Source organism: Falco naumanni, chromosome 12 (assembly GCF_017639655.2).
Source record: "Falco naumanni isolate bFalNau1 chromosome 12, bFalNau1.pat, whole genome shotgun sequence".
Classification (NCBI taxonomy): Eukaryota; Metazoa; Chordata; class Aves; order Falconiformes; family Falconidae; genus Falco; species Falco naumanni.
In genome coordinates, this window is record NC_054065.1 from 32,633,388 (window position 1) to 32,659,311 (window position 25,924).

Below are 25,924 nucleotides of genomic sequence, written 5' to 3' on the forward strand. Positions count from 1 at the left end.
AGTGACCTGCCTGCTAGGTTACAACAGAGCGGGAAAGGCAACCACGTAGCTCCGCTCTGAAGAACGCAAAGCAGGACTCCGAGTTAAGTCACTGCTGTGCTACCAGACCAAATTTTTAGATTTCCTGAGTTAGCCTGCAAACATCGGTGGCTGGGCCAGGCTGACAGACGCACCCCGCCAGCCAAGCACACCGCTGGGATGAGGTTTTCACCCACTTCTGCGTTCTGATGTGCCGCCTGCAGACGGGAGTGGATGTCACCCACCACCAACATTATCGGAATTTCACCTTTCGGCACTTCTAATGCAACCCTCTGCACGTGCTGCTCCAGCAAAGCACCCGGGGTTAGAGGCTGCCAAGCAGGGGGACACACAGCTGTACAGAGGAGTGGAGAAGTCAAACCTGAAGCCTGCTTTGGATGAGCTACGGCTCTCTTTCCGAAGACACATCTCCTTCGGCTCCACTGCTTGCGCTGGGGTCATCCTTGTTACGGGGGGCATTTCTTTCTCTACTTGACTCAGAGGGCACCTTGGTTCTGGTCTTCTCTTTTCTTTGTTGCTGTTTTTCCAGTTTTGTCAGCTATTCACAAAGTAAGAAATACTTCAAGAGCGAGAGAACACTTCATGGAATGAAGTTATTTCAGAACACTATTTCTTAAAAAACAAATGTGAGCATTTGTACAAAAATTGCAACTCAGATTCACAACGTCAATACACATATCAAGAAAACAGAAAAGAAAAAAGAAAGCCCAAGGCTTAGATTTTCAGAAATTTGGAGAAGACAGTGAATTATCATCATATGCAAATACAATCACCCCAAGTATAAAAGCGCACTTGTTCAAAGGACTACCCTCAGCTTTCCAGGGTTCCTTCTCCACCCTGTGTGACCTGCAAATGTGGAAAAGAATAAAACACAAGGACCAAAAGGGGGAGCTGGATTCCACCAAACTCCTGGTTTGGGTCTTAAGTGACAGTTTTGTAGTTTCGAAGGTGCTGACAACAGGTGTATCCCCAGTTCAGCCATACAGCACACAACAATAAATTTGTTTCATTCTTTATCCAGAGAAATATATATATATATAAATATATATATATAAGCCTTAGCACCACCGAGGAGACAGAATAATCATTTCAAGTCAGCTTGGAAAAACCCCTCAGCTAACACTGCCTTGCCACCTCTCAGCAGAAATGCTTTCAATGCTACCAGGAGTCAGATGGAGTTGCACACAGCTGTCACTTCTACATCTCTTTCCCATTTTTCAGAGAAGCAGGTTGCAGTTAGTTTTGGGGACATTACATATTGATAGCTACTTAAATCACTACACTCTGTGCGGTTTATCCATTTGGATAATCTACTGATTTTCTCTACTGCTTCCACAATTTCCAGGAGATAAAGCATACTAGTCATAAATCGTAATTTCATGGCCAGAAGATCTCTTCTGAGGTGAAATCTTCATAGATAAAATAAGCTAGATTACGTGTGTTGATTATGAATTAGATAGGCTCATGGAAGATGTATACAAAGATGTAAACCTGAGCTCTACATCAAGAAAAGCTAGGAGTGCAGACTGCAGAGCCTTGGGAGGATGCACAGCATCCCCTTGTACCTTATCCCACATACACCCACCCTCTTTGAACACCTGCACACACGGACTTCTAGCCCAACACAGAACATTCCTAGCTGGCTATTTAAAAAAAAAAAAAAAAATATTTTTACTGTGTGAAATGACAGAGTATGACATGTCTAATGTGATCCAGTCCTCAAGCCACACACACAGATGCAACAAACACGTTGGGAATGATACAGGCAGTATTTTAACTCATGTATCTGCTATCATGCACACTCCTCTTCTGCCAACGAGTCTGTACACACAGAATGTTAAAGGTGATCAAGAAAGTGAGTGCATCTGCAGGAAGGGAAACAAAAGTTTGTAAGCCCTCAGTATTAAAGGTACTCAGCCTTCGTTAATGGTACTCCCATGGTCTATATCTAGTTGGGTTTTATTTTTGCAAATGGTATTGGGATCATCCAGCCACCGAAAGCAGAACTGGGGCTTCAATGATCTTCACAGTCCAAAACTGTACCAAAGAGGGAAGGCACACCGCATTAGCTGCGGGCTGCAGAGACCTGCAGTTCAAAGTTTCAAGATACAGATTTGTACACACCTCAATAACCATGTGAGCAGGTAGCACATACTCATCGTTCCTCACCAGCCCTCAACCCAGCAGTCAGTAACTGCAAAGTAACCCCCAGCCAAGCACCCGCAACACCAAGCCAAAATCACATGTCCAGCCCATACCCCTCGCTTTGCCGCAGCACCACAGCTCCTAGCAGCGACCCTTTTCGACAATAACGATGCCAAAAAAAAAAAAGTCTCCGTTACCCCATAGTTCTGTAACTTTTAATACCATGAAACTTCATTGTTTCTGTAAATAATGTGATTACTGAGCGACACGGTACCCTCTCTTCTCTCACTAGTGTTTCTTACTACTTGAAAGAAGAAAAAGCCCAAGACACATAACACCAACGGTTTAAATGGAGTTACCTTAGCCTTTGAGAAGGCTGTAAGCTAACCAAATAAAGCTAATTATGGGTTTTCAAAATGTGAAAAACAGTAGTGTAGTCCTGCTGTGAACCTTGTGTTATGCAGTACAGAATCCACATGCATAATGTATATTTGTTCATACATAATTTACATATAGAGGCAGAAATGGCTCAATATATAATAGCACGTCACATCACCATTTCAAACATGCCTACACTGGCCCTTCTCCAACATGGGTCTTGGGGGCAAACAGCATTCTCACTAAGACTTCTGAAGTATATATATTTATATACACAGTTTTATAAATATATCTATAAATGTACATATAGTCTGATGTACAAGGGGCCATATTCTCTATGAAATAGGAGTAGCATTCATATCCTAGAATAAACAGCATGCAACTGATGGTCTCCAAAGTTATTACATACTTATCTACAAAGGACCTCATAAGTAACCTAATTCTGCAACTAATTAGTTTGAGAACAACACAGTACAGAGGGCAAACAAAACAGCAGATATACAGAGGTAAATGCAAATCCATCATCACACCTAGCTCTGTAGCAGACACAAAGCTCTACTCATGACTACTCAACTACGTCTCTTCCTCAGAGGCTGACACCTCTAACAGATGGAGAAAAAACAGGAGCAGGAATAACCTTGGAATATTTAGACCAACTCCCTGGTTGGCATGATCTGACAGCAGCATTCACCCAGCTCAAAAATGACACAAGTTCATTTAGATGAGGTGAGTAGGTAATTTCATAAACTGTGTTAATCCATCTCTCATATGAACAGGATTTACTTTTTTTAAATTATAACAAATAAAAGCTAATGTTCATTTATGAACTGTTTCATCCACCTAAAACTCAAACAATACTGAAACAGATAAGTCTGTGTGTGTACCTGTGGACATAAACACAGACATACACGCTCTCCAATCTGTTCATACACCATGATCAGCCTATAAACCAAAGGTCAGATACAAAGATTAAAATATATTCCTTTGTACTCAGAATATACAGTCTCATGGTTATCACTCAGGCAACAAAAGAATTACACATCTCTGAATTTTTCCATTTCTGTGCTTCTAAGGTGTTGAGTAATACAAATGGACACGTTACAGGTATACGCTCCACCACAAAAGACCTGCCAGTGAGTTGAAAAAGTAACAACCGTTAACTTTATGGTATTACAGTGATTAAAACTTCAGACACCCAAGTCTGGTTCAATGAAACATACCTCTAATGCTTTCCGTACAAGCACAGAGTGTGTTCCATAGTCACTGTCTCACCTGCACAAATGCCATGAGCTGTTTGTGACTGCTGCCTTACGGTGTTTGCCGGCTAGCTGTGGAGATGGTGCACCCATGTGGAAGATGCGTGACTCAGCTTCATATCCATAAACCAAAATTCCTGCTTTTCTGAGACACCCTGGATGGCTCCTAAGGATTCACAGTGCGGGCACCTTACAGCAGAAGCAGCAGTGTCTCACAGCAGACGCGCAGTGTACGCCCAAGATGTAACGCTGGGCTGGTAAGCAGCATGGAGCTGTTATTTCGGTGCTTGCGCAGCTGTAATCACATTAATTAACACAAGACCAGGCATCCTACGTGTTAAGCTACGACATGCTGCGGCTAGGCAAAAATCTGTGCACGGGACTCGAATCAGTGCCCACCAAATCATTAAGACACCATTAACTATAGACACAACAGGAGTAACTGAGGCTGAAAACTCACAGGGAAAATAACAAACCTGTACATGCCAATCCTTTTATCTCAAACCACAGCACCCTGGAATCACTTTGTGTTACAACTTTGGCTAAGACCAAAGCCCACAGACTGATCAGCTATTCAGAAGTCATCCTTTACGGTCCCTTGCCAGCCGTCAAAACCAGTGCTTTGAGGATCAATACCAGGTCTGACCCGACTGCTGAATTCCTGAAGCATGAAACAAGCCAGAAAAGTCTTGAAACATCTCAAGTGTTTAAGGCCATCTCCCTTGTGACCACGCACAAACAGGCAAGAGCCCTCACTCCACAGAAGGTAACTATTCTTTTCTCCTGCTGTAATGCAGATATTTTACATTGCTGAGACACTACCAATAAATTAATAATCTCCAACAACATGGACACTGCTTTATCCCCAACAGACTGACCAACACAGTAAGAGTTTTGAAAAAGGTCAACATTTACATTTGGTTTGACAACTTCTCTGACAAATTCTAGCCTGGTGCAATTTCATAGTGCACCACAGATGTGAAATTCTAAAATCTGAATAATTACAGTGGCAAGCTAGGCTGCACTGTGAAAAGCCTTCACCAAAGCAGAAATGTCTGCTGTTACATCAGCTGTGATACTACACCACAACACTTTTGCAATCAATTTGCTGTAGCAAAAAATATGCAAACCAAGTGGCACACCAAGCCCTTCACTTGAAAACGTTTATAATTCTGCAGGTCATTTGTTTTGCTGGAGTTAATTTCCCACATCCAGAAATGCCTTAGCGTCAGCCTTCCTTGAAGTTCTTCCTTCTTGAATAACAGAAACATAGCCAGTGTTTCCTCCTTCCCTGTGATCAATGTGTACACAGAGGTTGTTTGCTCCCCTAGAGACAGCTTTTCCTTTTAGAATAGCCATGAGTAACACCAGCAAGAAGCAAACGACACCAGCAAAAGAATTATTTTGTTTGCAGTCTGCTGCAAAATCAGCAGCAGTGTTCATGTTTCTGGAACCTCAAATAATGACAAGGTCTGCAGATGTATCTTTTAAATTTCACTAGTGGGTTTGGCAAGCTACTACGACTTCAAATCTAAGAGAAAAAAAGAAAAAAAATCACAGCACCTTTAAGGCCAGGTTACATTTCAGGAAGGGACCAATCCTTCGAATTGCCATAGGGTGTCACAAATACAGCAGCTAAGCTAATGACAGCACTGAGCTAAAATGATTATCAGAGGTTTACTGCAAAAATAAATCAATGGCAAGGTCGTGACAGAAGCATAGTCTTCACAACCCGTTAAGGAGATGGCAGATCATCTGACTTTTTCCTTTTCCTTTCCATATATCCATACCTTAGAGTTACGATCGCAGTGTTATCAGGAGCTTTTTTCTCTTTGAGAAGAGGGCACAATCCTTTTTGGCCAACAGGCAACTCATGCAGGGAACTACATACTTTATTCTATCCTAGAAGATATGTCAGCAGCACACAATGAAGTTACACTACATGGGCCCAAAGCCCGAGGCAAGAGAAGTGCTACCAGCCTTCCACCAGTTAGCCTTGCCTAACTGGCCACCCAGGGTCTTGGAAGAATTCCCTAGCTGAGCAGTATCAGCTGCATGGCTTCCCTCCTCATCTTCCCCAAGGACTCTTCATCACCAGTGATGCAGATAACCAGCTGAGCCCCCTTTGGTTTATTTTCCTCCCCAAAACTTTCAGTATAAGAAAAGGAACTCACAGGTTATGGATTTGTTTCTTCAAAGCACAAAACCAGTGCAACTGGAAGGAGAGAAACATCAAAGCTGGCAACACAGCACCTAGAAAAAATGTCAGGTGATGGTGTCGGAGCGTAGTTTATTTCTCACAGCAGTGCATACATTTGCATGGGAAGGAAGAAAAACCAGGTGACAAAAAAAAAATTCAAAGACAATGGGGAAAAAAACATTCTGCAGATGGAAGCCCTTCACCGTACTGTCATTTACCATAGATTAAAATAAAATATTTATCACCAGCCATGTCAAGACTGTGCTACTGATCACCTAATTCCAAGATAGTACCCATCCCTCCCTAAAATGAAAATGCAAGCTGAAGCAACACTGTACTTGGGGAACTGAAAATGCCTTCAGCTACATTATATTATAATATTCTAACTGAAAAATGATAGAAAAGTTAAAATACTATATTGCGGGGTTCTCTGCACTCAGCAGAGAAATCACTTTTGGCTACACTGTTATGAGAAATACTTTAAGGCATAAATAATAGAATATTTAGGTGGAATTCATTTAATGGATTTTCTATGAAGACCCTCCTGCCACTTAAAAATGTATGTTACTTAAATGTTAGTCTTGAGATGTCTCTGTCTTTTAAAACTGACATTTCCAAGGGGCACCACATTACTATTTATTCCTCGTCTCAACCAAGCGCGCACATGCTGCTTTGCTGTACTGCTACAGGCAGGGTCAGTAACAAAGAGCTACTTCAACGCTTTCACTCCTCTTACTCCTTCCACTACAATATCCAGTTCCAAAATACGGTTTAAAATACAATGTAGTTTATTTCCTTCTGAACAGTAATGGAACAAACTGTCCGCAGAGATCAGTTCAGCACCTGATTAGAACATGTGAATTAAACAGTGAAACGGCCATGCCCCTGCCCTAGCAGAAGACATAAAAATGCACAGAGTGTTTCCAATCTGAATTCCGCAATTATTCATAATGTTTTCAAAGTTCAGTGGACTCTTTTTGAGTTGTCACCATGTCACCTCCTCAGGCACACTCTAAAACCTCTTCCTGCTCCATTTCCATCTGGCTGCTTCTTCCAGCTACAAATTCCTATAAAAAAAATACAAAGTACCTCTCCCTAGTCTTCCCCAGGCAGACATACAAAGCATTCTGGGCATAGCTAACCTAATCCCCGCGATGATTACAACAAACTTCATCAAAACAGCACAGAAATTTGCTACACTCTTATCAATGGCCTCTGTACTTCCAAAGAGATGCATGTAAGTTCAAAGGAAATACCCAAAATCACCTCACCAGTTAAAGGCTGGAAACTACAATGCTTGTGTTTTGTACTAGAACATTAGGAAAAATCCTTTTGTTTTTTGCATCATAGCCAAGAGCGAAGAGAAATCCCCTGATCAACCCCCACTCTCAAAGACTATTTAGGAAGCATAGTTAATATCAATACTATAATATTATTGAACTCAGATCAGAATCACTGCATGCGTATATTGATCTTCTCCCATTTTATGCCTTTTTTTTTTTCCACATTTCTTACCAGGTTTCTAGATCTGTGGCTTTACTTTGCCTTTCAAGCAAAATTTCTTGTACATCAGATTTACCAAAAAGGTGCTTCAAGAGCTCAATTAAATGCCAAAATGCCAACTATTTTTAATGTTTCTATTATTCCACTTACATGCCTAAAATTCAAAAAAACATCTCATCTTCAGAAAAGGCCCAACAATCACTAAATATTGCCGGCGAAAGAATCTTCTGATTTACTTCATACTTTCAAATCACTTGCTTATTACTTAATCAGACCACAATGGAACCGAACAGTTCACAACAAATTGAACTGTAGGAGCTTCCCCTGTTTAATAGGGTTTCACAAACAGCTGCAATATTCTCTTAATATATATATATACACCCATACATGGTTTTTATATATATACACACACACAATATCTGTTGTATGAGGAAGACAGTTTTAAAATTTTTTAATTAATTCTGTAATTGATTCATTTATACCTTTCCAGCACAAGGGATATAAAAATACATCTGGATTAATGTACTTTTACTCACTACATTGCTAAGGAATTATAAAGATCAGATTACCAATTACAACCACAGACAACCACTTTAAAAAAAAAAAAAAAAAGAGGTACTTCACTGTCACATCCAACGATACAGAACAACTATTCATCAGCAATTATTTGTCTAATCTCTTTCTGATAACACCATACTAAACACTGCAGGATGTTTTACATATCTCTTCTTGCTGAAGCAGAAAGCAAAACAAAAAACACACAACCTTAGTTTCCAGGCTACGAGCAAATCGACAGACTGTATGACAGCAAGAAAAAAAAATGCAACAGGCAGGGAAGAGGAAAGAGAATGACAAATTTAAATTGGTTCTTCCCCACCACATGTCTTGTATGATGGGTCAGAGATGACGGCACACATGTCAAACAGTATCAGGAAAGGATGCTTAAGAGCGTCAGAAACAGCCAGTGCCTCTGACTGTGTGTGTTAAGGTCTCAATATGAGCTAGAAAAGCTATCCAGTAACAGTTAAAAAAGCTGCTAGTTTTCAAGTAAATGGGGTTCTTTGAAACATGGCATAGATTAAATTATTTGTGCATCCAAAGCGCAACGGCTGGATTGCTTTATCAGTGTCTGTGTCACTCTAAGAGCCCATCCATTTCTGTGACAAACAAGAATCCGCCACAACAGGACTTGCAATGAGCTGGAACTCTGGGTGGCTCAGGAAATGTGTGTGGACAACACATCGCAGCAGGGAGGCAAGTAAACCTAACATTACTCTTATTCTTATACACAGACTGTCTGGTGCCCACTCAGCCCATGCAAGGACCCTGCCCTTTTCATAGGATCCAGGCACCAACCCAGTGAGAAGATACTTGGTGTAACCTTACCTTAGGATAAATGACAGTGCTCTAAGCACATCCTGCATGAGAAGCCTCATCTTTGCTGATGAGATGGGGTTTAAGGAGGAAAGGAAGGCAATTAGCAGGCCAGACTAAAGCAGAATGAGACATTCACATTAAACAAAGATCTCGTGCCAGAGAAAGTTTAAAAACCAGCATCCTTCCCAGTCTTCAGCCTGTGTTGTGGCCCCTAGGAAGGTACAGTCAGATGGGAAAAGTAGGCAGCCTCGAACTGTGAGGACAAAATCCTTAAACAAGCCAACATTCCCCAGGAAAGAGACGGAACCTTGCAGAATCCTGCATGCCCCGGTGATTCCTCTCGGGTTATTTTACACCTACACACAGGACAGCACAGGTAAAAGCGCTCTCAGTGCTCTCAATTCCAGTCAGAAACCAGCCCATGCCATCCTTCAGTGAATCACCCACCCCTTGCTCCCACTGGCTGCTTGGACAAAAAAGACTGGTCGCCAGTTTTGCCCAAGACACTGTCACAGGCAACAAGCCACAGAGCTGCCCCCCACCTTGCCAGTAACGCCCTCAACTGCGGGCTACAACAAATGCTGCTACACAAAGGACCTGGCCACCCGCGCCCGAGACCGCCATGTGAGAGCACGGAGAATCTGCGCAGCAAACACTGCTTGGTGGCACGGAGGGAACATCTCCTCTCCTGTCCCACAAAGAGCTGGAGTGGCAAAAGCAGAGGGTCAATATGGCCACAAGTACCACAACTAAACCTCGGGCTTAACAAGTCTATACCATAAACACGGCACCTGAAAACAGCGGGCCATAACCCTCCTGAGGGCGGGCGAACAGCTCGAAGGGGACATCAGAGCCCTCGCTCCTCTGCCACCCAGCAGACTATTCTGCAGGCTGATCAGGCAGCAGCTCAATTCCTCCAAGCCGGGATGCGAGTGCTCACATCTGCAAACAGCTCTCACTTGAAAGACAGAGCTGCTGCTGCTAATTATGCATGGTTTGGGCTGAGAAACCTTTGTGCTAAAGCTGTGAGGGTACAGAAAGACAGACCAGGACCAGGTGTAGTTCTTTCAGGGGCTAAAACATCACAAAAAGGATACAGAACAGAATTTGGAGGTAAAACGAGAACAACTCCAAACCAAGATACTTTAACTATTTAAGGCAACAAGAGCTGCTTCTTTAGGCTTTCCCAAGCTCCTTTCCCAGTAGGCTCCAGTACACCTTTAGTATGGTTATTTTGAGATACACAGAACTCCCAGGAGATGCATAACTCCCACCAATTACAGCCACCAGTTGCACCACAGTTATCACAGAACTGACAATCAGGCATTAAAAGAGCAGGTATACACGGGTGGCTGAAAAACCCAAATGACTGATATTTAATCCAGAAGAGTGATGGTCAGATGGCAACTCAAGGACAGACCCTATCAGCAAAGTCACTCTATCTTGCTGGTCAACTGGTCACGTAATTTGGTAGCACCACTGCACATGGGACAAACTGCAGCTAGGAATACTGAAAAGAATAGAATAGTTCAGTTCCAGTTGGAAGGGACCTACAACAACCATCCAGACCAACTGCCTGAGCACTTCAGGGCTCACCAAGAGTTACAGCGCGTTATCAAGGGCATTGTTCAAATGCCTCTTAAATACTGACAGGCTTGGGGCGCTGACCACCCCTCCTGGAAGCCTGACCCCCCTGCTCAGTACAGAAATGTTTCCTTATGCCATGTCTGCATCTCTCCTGACGCAGCTTTGAACCATCGCCATGTGCCCTCTCGCTGGATCCCAGCAGAAGAGCTCAGCACCTCCCTCTCCACCTCCCCTCCTCAGGAAGCTGTAGAGGGTAACGAGGGTGCTCCTCAGCCGCCTCCTCTGCAACAAAGCCAGACTTCCTAACCGCTCCTCAGAGGACATTCCTTCCAGCCCTTTCACCGGCTTTGTTCTCTGGACACATTCAAGTACCTTAACATCCTCCTTAAGTTGCGGGCAAGAATTGCACTCAGTACTTGAGGTGAGGCTGCACCACACTAACTAACGTGGGAAGTCACCTCTTCCGACCAGCTGGTTACACCGTGTGTGATGCACCCCAGGATGCAGTTTGCCTTCTCAGCTGCCAGGGCACACTGCTGGCTCGTATCAATCCTGCTGTCAACCAGCACCCGCAGATCCCTTTCCGCAGGGCTGCTCTCCAGCTACTCCTCTCCCAGTCTATACTTGTGTCCAGCACTGCTCTGTCCCAGGTGCAGAATCTGGCATTTGGTCTAGTTAAATTTCATGCCACTGATGATCGTCCAGCACTCCAATCTATCTACATCCCCCTGCAAGGCCACTTGTCCTTCAAGGAGTCAACAGCACCTCCCAGTTTGATATCACCAGCAAACTTAATAACAGTACATTTAACTCCTGCATCCAGATCACTGGTAAAAATACTGAACAGAACTGGCCCCAGAATTAAGCCCTGAGGAACACTGCTGTGACCAGCCTCCAGCCAGATGTAGCCCCATTCACCACAACCCTTTGAGCGCTGCCATTCAGCCAGTTCTTCACCCAGTGCACCGTGCACCTGCTCATCTCACAGCTGGAGGACTTGTCAAGGAGGATGCTGTGAGGGACAGTATCAAAAGCCTTACTAAAATCCACAAAAACTAAATCCACCACCTTCCTTTCATCCACTAGGCACATGACCTTATTGTAGAAGGGCATCAAATTAGAAAGGACTTTCCCTTTGTGAACCCACCCTGACTGTGCCTGATGACTGCATTGTCCTTTAAATGCTTTTCAACAGCACCCAGTATAATCTCCTCTGTACTTTTTCCAGGTACCGAGGTTACATTAACAGGTTTGCAGTCTCTTGGTTCTTCCCTCATGCCCTTCTTACAAACTGCAATCATTTTAACAAGGTTAAGTGGTTATATAAATAGGGTAGCGTGGCCTTGCTGAAGCACAGCTGGTAGTAACAATCCCTCTCCCTTCTCCTTCAGCCTGGAAAAGTTGGTCACTTGTGTTCAGAGGACGAGAAAACCTCATCGCTGCATTTGGTTTTCAGCATAGTTCATGCTGTGCCTCAGCAGAACTAGCTCTCCTCTCCACTCCAGACTTAAATTCAGGACTTAAATTTGTATTTTCATTTCTGACAAAGGCAGCTCTCCAGTTCCATCCAGCCACCTACACATAAAACCTCCTAAATGTCAAGAAACTTCACTAGAAAAAAGGGGGTGTCCAGACACATTAAAAACATAGTTAATGAATCATAACTAAACAGCAGCTTCAATGATGAGCAAGAATAAACTGTAAAAAGCTGGTCTGCATTACACACACATGACCTTTACCAGGACAGCAAGCAGCTATCAACAGGTCAGGGAACTGAAGAAAACACCGCAGTTATTTAACATTCCCAAGGCCGCACAGGAAGCGCAAGGTCGTCATACCTAAGGAAAGCTATTCTGCTTCCTAACGGGAATGCTACAAATCCACAGAGAAAGCACAGCCTATACATCAACCCTTTCCGGACAGCCCTTCTCGGTCACTTACCTGTTTAGGGTCAACAGTGGCAGCTGGGGACTCCAATTCTATTGTTACAGGACCGTCATTCTGGATGTGTACCTGCATGTAGGCACCAAACTTGCCATCTGAAAAGGGAAGAGACAAGAAGTGCTGAGGGCTCTTGGAAAGCTAACACATACCAAAATCTTTACCAAATGTGCTACTAAAGAGAAAAAAAAAACAAACAGATAAAACGACAGCCAACGAACAAACTGCAGAAAGCTACTAAGAAAAACACAATATATGTGCACGCAGCTACATGGTCTGACATTCAGAGATGATAAACACTTGGCCAAGTACAGAAACATCCACAAAACAAACCAAGGCTACAGATAACCAAGGTGCTCACAGTTCTGGGTAAGCGGGATAGTTCTCACAGGCAGGAGACGAAACTTTAAAGGATGTAACAGCTAAGGCTAGGGATCCAGTCCAGCTAACCAGTTGTCATTTTGAAGAAATCTTATATATAGCAAAAGATAAAAAGACCCGAAGCCTGCTCAGAATCACTTGACATTGGATACTCTAGAGCTGGGGACACTGGTGTACAGCCCAGTCCCAATCTGCCACGGCAATTTCTACATTCCTGTTTGCAACCTAGACCATTCTTTGACAGTCTGGCAAAAAGGGCAGAAAAAAAAGACTGTCTACTCCCTCAATCCTGCCTACTTCACAGGAATACACTCCTGAAATCAGAAATGTCTATGTCATTTGTCATCAGTGGCATTTATTAGCACACCAGCTGAGGCACAGACCACATTTTTGGTAAGCATTTGAGAAGCTTCCATCACAACAGACCCATGACACTTTTACCCTGTCTAGTCTACAGCAGCCACCCCTTTGCATGCTGTCTTCTCCTCACATCTCACTTTACTTTCTGCAGACTTCCTTGCTCCATTTTTTCTAGTCCAGCTTTCTACCCTTCAAACTCACCCCACCGCTGGCTGCGCCTACGTGACTGCTCACTACCACTTTCTCTCTTCTCCTTGTCCTGCACACCTGAGCAGCCTTTCTAGACCTTCCTGTAGGGACAGCAACAAGACCAGAACTACTACATCAATACAAATGCACGGAACAGAAAAAGGTGTACTGCAGCAAGCAGCCAGCAGTTATCCAGAGACTGGAAGAGTCTCGTTGGGAAGGCAACGCAACCAGAACCACTTCCAACCAGCAAGAACATGCTGAAAGAAGTAGGCTCAAGCTTCAGTGGAGCAACCACCCACTGGGAATATTTACATGAGACTCTGTATAGCTACACAGCAGCTTTCCATGGCAACGTATGATGTCCCTGAGTGACCAGAGGTCACACCACACTGTCCTGATTTTTCACAAAGGTGTTACTGGGACAAAGAGCTCTCCAAGAGTTTTCAGTCTTTCCCCATCTCATCCTGTAAGTCAGACAGAAGCCTGATATTGCTCAAAAGAAAAAGTAAGAAAAAGCATATTCAGGCCTGTCCAACACGTCTGGGCCATATCACAACAGATTTAGTGCCCAACTGCGTTCTCAAAGGCTGTATGCCACAAGCCACCCCAGGAGCTAGAGATACAAGCTCTGGCAAAGCCAAAAGCTACAGCACTGCACAACGCTCTGCTGCCAGTGGTCCAGCAACCAAGGAAAAGCTTCCTGGACCCATCACCGAAGAGTTACAGCAACACAAATGCCAATGGGGGGGGCAAGAACACAATTCAGGGAAGTAATTCTATGAAAAGGAATGGGATTTACTGAATAAAAAGCTGCACAGTTTCACCAGCTGCACTCCTCAGACATTTTCTGCCCCACACGTGAGGTGGCAGAAGAGAAAGCGTGCCAGTGTCCCAGCTCACTGCCTCTACACAGGCTCCTTTGATCAAATCTACCTTCAGTGTTTCATGTGGGCTGGGAAATGTTATGGGTGTTGAACCTAGAAACATGACAAAGACATGGCTGCCACCGCTGCACACCCCCAGGTGCAAACAGTCCGAGGTTCAGCATGTACTCCCGGCAGGCAGACACAGGCACACACGTATGTCACACACACACACAGCCAGCTGCACAGGTATCAACACAGACACACAAGCACTCACATGAGCACAAACAGCACCGACAGCCTCACCTTGAGCCCCTCGCTGGCTGATCAGGTTGAAGGTCCTTTAGTGGGAAATATGTACGTACATACAATGCAGACCCCTCCGGCAGCTGGGCTTAGAAACTCAGTCTGCCCACGGATCTTGGCCTCCCTAGGTGCTGGCACGTGGGGATACAAGTCCCTGAGGCCCCCAGCCCTGCTCCAGCTGCTGGCACAGATCCCCTTGCACATGTGCACATACCACCCCCACCCAGCTCTCTGGCAGTTTGCTGCCTCCCCCTTCATCTTACCCTTAAGACACACACATGTACGCACACAGGTCTCATCCATAGAGACCCCCAAATCTCTCCAGCAACTGGCCAGGACTCCTCGTCCCTCCAGGAGCCAATTCCTCCTGTGGTCTCCCCGTCAAAGACGCCCACCCAGGCTCAGCTGTGGCCACGCAGCCCCTCGCCAGCCCATCCTGCTTGTGTTTGCTCACCCACCCTCACTGGCAGACGCACACCTCCGACCCACGGCCCCGCTCCAGCGCTGCGCTCAGCCCCCCACTCACACGCATGCACACAAAACAGTGGGTCCCTCAAAACAGCCTGAAATGGACTTTAGTAAGAAAACGAGGCAGACTGTGCTGATCAGGTGAAGGGCACGGCCACAAGTGTACTGACCAGCCACTGCTTCTACGGGGCTGGGCCTTTTTATACCCATATCCCTTAATTTTCCCACTCTTGTTCCTCCTGGAATTACCTAGATCTACCCCCTTCCCTGCCTTTGCTTCCTCACTTAAACGTCTTGTAAGTCTTAAGCCACCCTAAAATGCTCTCCTCCTGCACGTGTCCTGTACCTCTAGACAGTGACCCCCCTCAGCCTGAAAGGTGCCCAGAGAGCCATTCCTGCTGACACCCCAGGGTGGGCATCACGCCTGGACCACAGGACTGAGGATCCCCCAGGAGACCCCTGGGAGGGGCCTGGACAGGGTTTGCAACCCTCTGAGTCCAGAATTTGGGTTCCCCTGCCTGCCCCTGTGCTCCTTTGTGTGTGTGCCAACTGGTTTTGCATCACATAACCTAAGAAGAACTGCTACAACAGGAGTAAAAATGTCATTCCATTTGACAGCTCCACTGTAGGGTCAGTACCCTCTGGAGGGAGAGGACAACTGAGGCTGGGGTGACATCAAAGTATGGCACATCAGAAGTTACTGGCACATCAGAAGTTACTGTTTTAACAAGGTGCAGCTGACTCGATTGAGTAAATCAGGTAAGCAGAGATACCATGAAGCTGTCCATATTTCAGGAAAGGATCGGTGTGTTCTGAATGCTAGCTAACGGTGCAAAAGAAAAAAAAAAAAAAAGAGAGTTACTAAATAATTACAGAAAATAAAAGAAAATTTAGGAGACAAAATTACAAAACAAGTAAAAAAAATAAAAAAAGAGCTGTTCTCATTTTATAAATTTGCAAAAGCCTGGAACATGTAAAGAGTCCCACTGAGAAGAGATGTCAGAGCAATCAAAAAAACAGTGATTATAAATTCCCGCACAGTTTTCAAACCCTTTGCCACCCATGATAAATGAGAACCTGCAGAGAAAACCCAGGTAGTTCTTCCCTAAACCTGTAGCTTACGGTTTCACTGGTGAATCATGCAGACACACATTTTCAGAGATGCCTATAAATGACCCTCAGCTGAGAAATAAAAGCTTGAAGAATGCTTGCTTGTGGTTAGCTGTACTTAACTCACAGAAAAGGACTGCCTTTTGCATTTCTCATACATGTATGGAACTAGGGGGGAAAAGTAAACTTCACAGGCTCCTTTTTTCAAAGGCTGATAAAGCGGTCAAATAAAGCCCCCACCCTCCACCAGAACACTCAAAGCACTCCCATGTCACCAGCACTTTCTATCTTGTTTTGGCATCAGAACTACTGTCCAGGAACAGCTTTCCGTAACAGCTCCCTCCCATTCTCCTCACACTTACGCTTCCAGTCTTTGACCCCAGGTCACTCCAGGTCAAGGTGAAACACAGTTTAGAAAGTTTAAGATTCAGAGCTAATGGAAACAGCATTTAAAAGAGAAACATCTGTTAGTGCTGCCCTTCTCTATAGCCTCTCTCTTCCAGATCTTCCTCTCAAAGATGGGAAGGTCTCAGCACCTTGCAACCACCACAGCACGAAAGGCAGCGCGGCTTCCAGGCTCAGCAACCTCATCAGCCTCTCTAAAGATTTTAAAAGTCAGCTGAAGGACAATTTCTTCACACATTCCAGAATCCCTTTATTGGTCTTAATCCACAGCATCTTGTGGACTGCCACACACGCTCATCTTCAAGCTTTCAAACATACTGCAAAGGTGATGCTGTTGTCAAAAGCATCTGCCACCCTCCCTTACCACAAACTGACGTGCCCTGGAGTTTCAGGGACCATGGTCCCTGCACAGTATGTGCTTTCCTCACGGGACGCTTCTGGATTTTTGTGCTGGCAGCAACCTTATACAACAAAACCAAAGGATTCCAGTGGCCCGTTGGTCCCCACAGCTCTTTTCAAGCAGTGGTCTCATAACACAGCTTTTTTCTCTGCAGCTTCAAGGGCTGGTCTTGCCTGAAAGAAGAAAGGAAACCTAAAACCTCCTTTCACAATCTCTTCTTAAATCACTGCCTAACCCCTCCTTAGGAAGAGATGCTTCTTCAGCAGAATCTCCCCCAGTGTTGGCTGCATGCCTCAAAAACATGCTCCTGCCTTCTTCCCCTTGTCCCAGTGTCTACCAGTGTCAGTATACAGCTATTAATACAACCTTTCAAAGGTGGCATTTTTCATTTGTGTTACGGTTTCCTGAAGTAGTAAGTTGAGAGACAAGCCCGACTCCCCTAAAGCAGACTGACGTCTGTGGAGCCACTGCGTTCTGCATTCACCTAAGAGGACGCCAGTGGAACGCGTCACCTCTGCGGCGCTCAGGCAGCCGGGCTGCGGAGGAGCCGATTGTTCCACCCTTGAATGCAACTTCTGAACCTCTGATACAGACAAATCCCGCTTCTGCACAGCACTGCAAAGGAACTGGGGCCATCACCTCTTCCATCTCTCTGTCTCAAGATTCTGTCCGCATTGACTCATTTCTCAGTCAGAAGAAAAGGAGGAGCAAGAAACCACCCTCCTTGGACACTGCTTGTTACCTCAGCGGCTTGGGGTAAATTTACCACATGACCCTGTACTGCCCATGGGAGACACCAGCAACTTATCCTTAAATATTATTTCTTTCCCTGTGTTTTATACCACAATGCTTTTCAATGTAATAAGTACCTTTCCACACTTTAAGACTGATCAGGTAACCTCACTGGAACATTCTCTGCAATAAACTAGAGTCCTACAAGTATAATTAAAGTGACAAGTTTATTCTGCTGGACCACTCATCTCTTTGAATTCCTTTTCCCTTAGAATCTGGCATGCATGCCTTCCTCAAAGGCAAAGAAGATCTTTATCTGAGGTGAGGCAAGAGAAGCCACACCTGAGATGTAAAGACTTGAAAATGACATATAATTTACTTTCAGAATATGTTTTGGACATATCTCAAGCCTCATGACCTAAAAACTTCACACTGGTTTTATTCAGAAGTTACTTCTAAGCTTGTCTACTTGAAAAGTTATTCCTAATTAACCCCATGCGGGTACTCTTGTGCTAGATAAGCGACATTATTGCAAAGTGACAACACTCACAAAGGGAATTAATCAAGAGAGAAGAATCCTGCTTTCAACTTGCACCAAACCTTAATGAGAATTAAATTCCTCCTTGTGGAACAGTCCTCTCTTATTTACTCAGATATTGCTATCAGGGGAGTGAAGTACTTCACACTCTTTGCCACGCTAATCCTTACTGCCTCAGAAGACTAAATCCACACTCAAGACAGAGAGCAAAGGCCGTGATGCACAAGGAGAACCCTTGGTAGCCCTAGCTCTTGGGTCCCAGCTTGCATAACAGAGTACTCAGACCTGCATTCCAGCTCTGCTCCTCCGATGGGAGAGGGGTGTTCAAGACTTAATTTCACGACAAGAAAGCACTGAAGCAAGACAAGCAAGGACTTCTGATGCTGCCTTGGCTTTCCTAGACTTGGGTGCCCACTTGCAGTCTTAAGACACTAGTGTTAAACTAGAAGCCACGGCTCTGAGCCTTCTCCAAAATTTTGTTTGTCAAACGTCCCTCTGCTCTGGGTGTGAAAGAATGGTTTGCACTTCTCTTTGGGGAACACTGACCATCCTGAGCTCCTAGGGCAAGCTCCAGCCAGACCAGATACCAGCCGGAGGAGCTGCCTGCCCAGCACCTACAACAGTGAGTGGCACATGCAGTAGCTCAGTAGTTCCAACAGACAAATTACTCTACTGAAAAAATACATATACTAGAAATCACAAGGCTTTTAGCCAATATGGCAAGACATTTACTGATTTGTCTTTGACAGCTATACCAATTCCACTTGAAATCATTAAGTTACTCAAATGCATTAAGCAATTTGTAAGACCAAAGGAAAGGGCACCTGCAGCAAACCAGAGTATCAAACTGACTTCCCAATAACTACAACTGTATGTGTGCATACCTGTAGGGGAAATACATGACTAAGGATTTTGAATACAGAAGGCAGAGCCTCATGCTGACACACAAAACTTATTTTTATAATCCAGCAGCTCCATCCCAGGGCCCTCCCATCCCCCTTTGTAACAGGTGAGCAAGCAGGACAGCCCCCAGCAAGTCAGGCTCCGATTTCCTCAGGACTTTTTCTGGGCAGAAACCTGTATGTTTGCATACCACGCTAAATCACAGCCCAGATATTACAATTTCACAAAGTTATACTTACGCTCCAGCTCACATACAGCCTGCCAGTCTATAAAGGCTCTGCACTCTAATACACCTCAGCTCATGGAAACCGTAAACTCTGCTGAGGCAACCACAGGACTTAAATCTACTGTCGATGAAACCACCAAGCTTCAGAAACTTCATACACAAATAAAGATAAACTTCACACAAAAATAAAGATAAAAAAGCATGCAAACAAAAAAATGTTGCAGCACAAGCAAGCTACCAGGCTGCAACAAGGGTTTACCATCGGTCAGATCCTACTGTCCATGCTGTTTCTCCTTCCTCCAGAGGCCAAACCACACTGCTCCTCCCCTGTGCAGCCACCTCTCCCACAATCCTTTCAGCTGTTTAACCACTACAGCTGCACATCGTCCATGTCAATCAACCCACTGCCTTCGAGGCAAGGCCAGAGCTGCACATTATCAATGCTGATCAACCCCCTGCCTTCATTCCTCTACAAAAAAACACTGACAAAGCAATGGCACGACATAAACTTCAATCATAAGAGTCTAACAGACTAAAAAAAAGCAAAATTACAAGTCAACAGGTGGTTTCAGTGCTGCCAGTAGTTTCAAATGCATGTGTTACCTGACACAATAGCACAGGCAGTCACTTGTGGGCTTCTAAGTTTTCAGCATGAAAAAAAAAATGGAGAAGTGAAAGGCTTTTTTGCAAGAAGCACTGGCAAACACATGCCAAAATATGGGCACTTAACAACAGTGACTACTCATTTCAAGTGTGTAACTGCTATTCACTTAAAAGAGAAGTTCAAGAAGCTGCTGTCAAAATATAAACTGATTGAAAGTATTTCAGAAACAGAGCATTTTCCAAAGTCCAAGGATAAAGATGCAGGTATACAGAGATGCATCATTTTTTCCACACCTCATTTAAGTGAAAGAAGAAAGTCCATACTTGCTTTTAGTTTACCAGGACATAAGGGTCCAACTCAATCATATCTTACCAGCGCAAATCTTTCTCCCGGTGACTTCCCGGGAAGTTCTCTTACCAGTTTCGGAGGCACTGGAATGGGTCCTAACTTAGTGATAACTCAACGAAGACAAAGATTCGAAAAGCACATACTCTGAATTCATTAGAACAGAAGTTTTCTATGTTATGGACTGAAAGGGATGCAGGGAAGGAGTGTCAGAAATGCATTCCTTATCATCAACAAATGCTGATTGCAAGAAAATACCAAGCTACTAGAAAGCTGAAAGCTGACGCAAGATGGGTATTTTATGTGTGCATTTCACTGTGCCTCTTTGGAAAGCACCTGGGATAATTACCTTCATCTACAGTCAAGATGGAGATGGGCCTCTAAATCTTTCCCCAGCTATCAGCTTTCTGTCTTTCTCTCCTCTTTTTTTTCCTCATAAGGAAAGTAAAGCTGACCGTTGTCTACTAGTAGTCCCCATTTAAAAAAAAAAGTATTTTCTAGACACTTGTCTCCTGGGGAAGTGTATCAGAAATTAAAGTCTGAATATGAAAATGGCCAGAAAGCAAACAGAAGGTATTAAGGGTGGATAGAGCACAAACGCACAGGGAAGCCAGGCATCTTCTAACTAAGAGAAAACTGTTGCATCCGTAGCAGAGTTGAGAAAAGATAGTCTAAATCAAATGCTGTTCTCAGGTAGCACATTACACCTCCCATTGTCATCACTACTACTTAACAGAATGTGAAACTAAAATGACAGGTGGAACTACACTGTCCATCCCGCACTGGCGATGCCTTCAGGCCTGACTAATCACATATGTCCTGGAAAAAATACTCCTCCTGGGTTAATCTAACTACACAGCACAAAACGCCCAGCCTCTGCGGGAGCCTGACCCCAGAGCCCACTCTCATGGCTGCAGGCTCTCTGGGTTACACTGTCAGTCATTGCTCACGTTGTACGGCCAGTAACAACACAAGAACAACTACGTGTCATACTATTCCAGAGGATTGCCTAGAGGAAAACTGGAGTGATCATCCTAACAGGCTGCTCCCCTCACCTACTGCCACATAAACACAGCCCCTTTGCAACACAGACAGAAAATCGCAGAATAAAGAAAATAACGATCAGGGAAAAGCACATACAAACAGCGTCAACTGATCACATCAAGGACCTTACCAGCCTTTTGCCCTTACCTTTAATAAGCTCTGGTTTGTAGGCTTTTCTTAGCTGCTCTAGGAAGTTGTTATAAAAACACTCTGCCTGCTCTGTGGGCATTGCCATGTGGTAGTCAGGCTTGTTTCCTTTCAGGATGCACTGGAGAGTAAATTGGCTCACACACAACACTTCATACTGTTTATCCATCACGCTTTTGGACCAGTGCTTCCCACTTTCATCTTCAAATACTCGCAAGTTCAAGATCTTTCGAACCCTAGGAGGAGAAAAAGATAATTCCTAAATTGTCCCCTGCGGGATGACAGGTACAAGTTAAAGCCTACCACCCAGGATGAGACAAAAGGGAAGAGAGATGCATATTCATTATGCCTCCACCGAAGATGATATCCCTTTGTCCCTTTCTTCCTAAACCATGGGAATCTCATCACATTAGGCAGAGCCATAACCAAGAATGCCCTTAGACACATACATAACATTGTCGGAACAATAATTAACATTATTTTATAGAGCATGAGATCAGGACAGAATAACTGCAAGTTACAGGGTGATATAAAGATGGCATAGGAAGTAAGTGAGCTTACTCTTTACTATCTGCTTTTATCTGTCACAACATCATTTAACATGTGAATAGCTTTTGGAATTTTAATCCTCCCACCACACTGGGAAATCACACTCAATATGAGACGAGATCATCCTAAACTATGGTTGTTTCCAAACATGACTCACATGAACTCCTCCAGCTTTGTCACCTCCTAGCACTCTTCCCAAACCAGGCTCTACAAGGCAGACAAGGACAGCACTTTCTTATCAGGGTATGAGGAGGAAAGCAGGGAACAGTGCGAAACTGCAGGTGGCAGCAAACCGACCACTGGGACTTGTATGGATTTGTACTAGGGCACATTTTTGGAGGCAGGGGACAGAACTGACTCGCTTGAATACTCAGAGAACAAGGGGACTTTCACAAATGGATATGAAAAGCAGCTGGCAGGCTTGCAATGCAATCTATCGTTGGACTTGGATTGATAACAAGACTGCATGCATGCCACTCCCATCTTTGGTTTCTTTCAGCTTCTCCACATCTGCAGCATCTATAAACAAGGGAGCGTTATCAAGTGCAAAGCATTTCAACTGCAGTCGTCAGCCAGACATTTTACCCTGCACCAGAGGTGAGGCAGTTAGCATAAAATAAAGCTGAGACCTCCTTATGGTCTAGCTTCAGGGCTTTGCTGTCACTAAGGCACAGTCACAAAAACAATCCTTGCCAATTTGTGTGTGTTAACAACAAATGGAATTAACTCCTGAACGAAGTGGATGATTAAAAGCCTTGGAAGGCCCCAGTGCACAAGCTTAAATCATTGTCACTGCTGCGTTTTCATGATAAAGATGATTGTTGTTTCATTTACAGGATTATAAAGTTTCCTTTAATAGGACTTGAAGAGCCTGGTTAAGCTGATTTCTTTCATTCCTTTTTTTCAGGTGCTGGCTTCCTGCCTTTCCTGTCAGTCATCCAAACAACCTGGTGTTGAGAGCACCGTCACAACAGATCACCCACTTGCAATATTCAGACGCATCTTTCACGTTCACCCAGGCAGGAACCAGAAACAAGAATAGAACAAATGTTACACACCGAGGCAGCAGAAAGTAAGGCAAGCCAGCAGAGCATGTCACAACAGAAACACCTTCAGCTTTGCTGCAATTCTCTACACCTTTCACATGTTTATGTCAGATCTTCAGTGACCTTTAGTTCACATCCCCCCTCTCTGCTTTCGCTTCCACATTTGCTAAGGGTTGTTTTCACACTCGCTCACATTCTTCTCTCTTCAATGCTTGAGCCTTTCCTCTTCTTGACATCAGTTAGCTCTACTACCTGTTTTTTCTTTGCCTTCTTAAGAACTGAGGACAGCCATAGAACAATGTACCATCTGAAGAAGACAGAAGCCGCCCCTGGGAGAACTCTCTTGCATGTTTTTGCCAGCTGAATTACAATGTTTTGCGGCCACGGAGCAGATGGCCAGCGCCAGTCTCTTCCAGGCTGCCAAAATTGACTCACTTTTACAGAAAAGTAACCGATGAGACTATCCAGCCTTTTGAAAGAGCAAAACTTCTCATATGCAAATAAGAGCTTGAGGTTTCTGATACATCCCACCCTTGAAGGATGGACTCCATCTGGGTAAATTCATATAGTAAAAAGAACAGATATTTTTAAAAGGGAGATCAGAAAAACCCAACATGTTGATTCTCATAAAAGGAAAACTCTACCTTAACAAGGTTTCAAGGTAAAATCTGAAGAGGAACTAACAGGCAAGCCTGAGTTTCCCAACAGGAGCACCACATTTGTTTAGTTACTGGACAGGTATCAGTGTCAGAAACACACAAATACAAGGTAAAAGGAAATGTGCGACTTACATGTGCTCCAGCTCTCTTTGCGTATCTTCCAAAGAAATGCCCAGCAGCACACAGAGGCCTCGTCCTATTGAACTTATTTGTTCACCACCCACTGGGAAAGGGGGGGGAAAAGAAAAGTGAGGCTAAATGCACTGTCTCGCTTTATGACACAGGTAAGTACTGATTTCAGCTGGCAACCGTACAAACCACCGAAGAAAACAACATTCTAAACCCTTCTTCTCTGCCTTAAGTTTATTAGAGAGCAAAGATCATGCAGAAGCCCTCTTTCAAAAGCCTTCCCAATGTTGTGACATATTTGTGAGGGACCAAATCAAGATGCTTACTCCAGCATTTAAAGACACTGTATGAAGATTTTTTACTACACTTGGATCAGCAGTGCTAACAAAAGAGGTGGCAGAACTCTCTGCAATCCTTGCAAAAATGATCCACCTGGTTCATATCAATAACCACACTCAATTTCTCCACGCCACCACTCCCTACGTACTTTGCATTAGTTGTGAAAATGTGATCTCCACTCAATACAGTGCTCATGGATTTTTTTGAAACAAGACTTGTAACAACCTGCAAATTCTACCCTACTAGTTGGGAACACAACCTCTAATGAATTCACAATAAAACACAAGCCATCGCAGATCCAATGTGTTTCTGTAATAAATGTTTAAAATTATCTTAATTTAAATTATCTTAATATGGTTGGGCCTGAGATGGCTGTAGTAAGATTTAAATGAGGTCTTAAAACTGAGATAAGCACCAGCAACCTAGCTGTTAAAACTATATCCAGGCTCCTACAACTGAGAAAAAAAAGCCCCAAAGCAGCTGTAAAATGCAAGGGGAGTTGCTGAATGCTTGTGTCTGTGCACCAGTGGCCAGATCTGGACTATTCCCAACGGGCAGAAGCAAACTGGGGGGAAAACTCCTCCCAAAAACTCCTCCTTACCATCCGATCTGGGTATGAGCCCTCCAGAAATCTATCCTCCTGCTCAGCACAGTACGCTCTCCCTCACGGAGGGACATCTCAAACTCTTTGACAGGCAGAAACAACAGTTTAAATTCTATCCAGAACGGGGGCAACATCAGCCACAATGCTGACGGGGTCTGACCACCACTGCACCCACAGCTGTGCACAGGAGTTGTGCTCCTTATTCATTCACAGGCATGCTCTTCCACACGCTGCCCGACCGCCCCCGCGAAGCAGAAGCTACTAACGCAGAGGCTGTCCTGCCACCCAGCACCCTGCCCGGCCACCCAGCACCCTGCCCGGCCACCCAGCACCCTGCCCGGCCCTGCAGCAGGCACACCTACTGCCTCACGGGCAAACTCCTTGGGGCCTTCAGCACCTCGAACTCAGAAGGTCCAACCGACAGAACAGCAGGGACACACCACCGGGACACACCATTCCTACCAGCACCTAAGCAAGCACCAGGGCTGTCACCAGCTTTGCTGATCCACGCAAGCAATGCAAAAAGGGGAGTCAGGCTGCACTGCCAACGCACATGCAATGCAAGGAGGCAGCTGCAGCTGTAGTGCTGATGCATGCAAGCCACAGGAGGAGGCAACTGGGACGGCACTGCCACCACACACAAGCAACACATGGAGCCACCTCTGATTATCGTGCTGACACAGGCAAGCCACGGGAGAAGGTGATCACAACTCAATACGCACAAGCAACGCAAAGAAGCAACTGTGACCACAGTGCCAGTACGTGCCAGCCGTGCAAGGCGGCAGCTGGGATGGCTCCGTTGACACACGCGAGCAATGTACAACAGTAATCAGGACAGCTCTGTCAACACAAGCAAGTAATACAAGGGGATTACGTGATTATAGTGCACACACATGCAGGCCGTGCAAGGAGGCAACTCTCCTTTTGTAGAGACCACACATGCAAACCATGGGCAAAGGCGGCACAGCCACCACACGTAAGCAACACGAGATGACTGCAACTGTAGTGCCAACACATGCAAGCAATGCAAGGAGGTGACTGCAACTGCACTGTCAACACACAAGAGCAACTCAAGGAAGCAACTGTGATTATAGTGCCAACAAACACAAACCATATCCATATCCCTGGCAACTGGAATGGCACCGCTG

General features: G+C 44.7%; 1 protein-coding gene across 1 annotated transcript in view; it reads right to left on the reverse strand.

Moving 5' to 3' along the window:
• DTD1 (D-aminoacyl-tRNA deacylase 1) overlaps positions 1-25,924 on the reverse strand; it is a 28,774-nt gene that overhangs the window by 1,972 nt on the left and 878 nt on the right. Inside the window, exons 2-5 of the mRNA XM_040611978.1 lie at positions 23,837-23,927; positions 21,451-21,686; positions 12,427-12,524; positions 401-577 (exon numbers count right to left, since the gene is read on the reverse strand). Coding sequence (XP_040467912.1) covers positions 422-577; positions 12,427-12,524; positions 21,451-21,686; positions 23,837-23,927 — 581 coding nt within the window. The 3' untranslated portion in view covers positions 401-421. The remainder of the gene's footprint in view (positions 1-400; positions 578-12,426; positions 12,525-21,450; positions 21,687-23,836; positions 23,928-25,924) is intronic.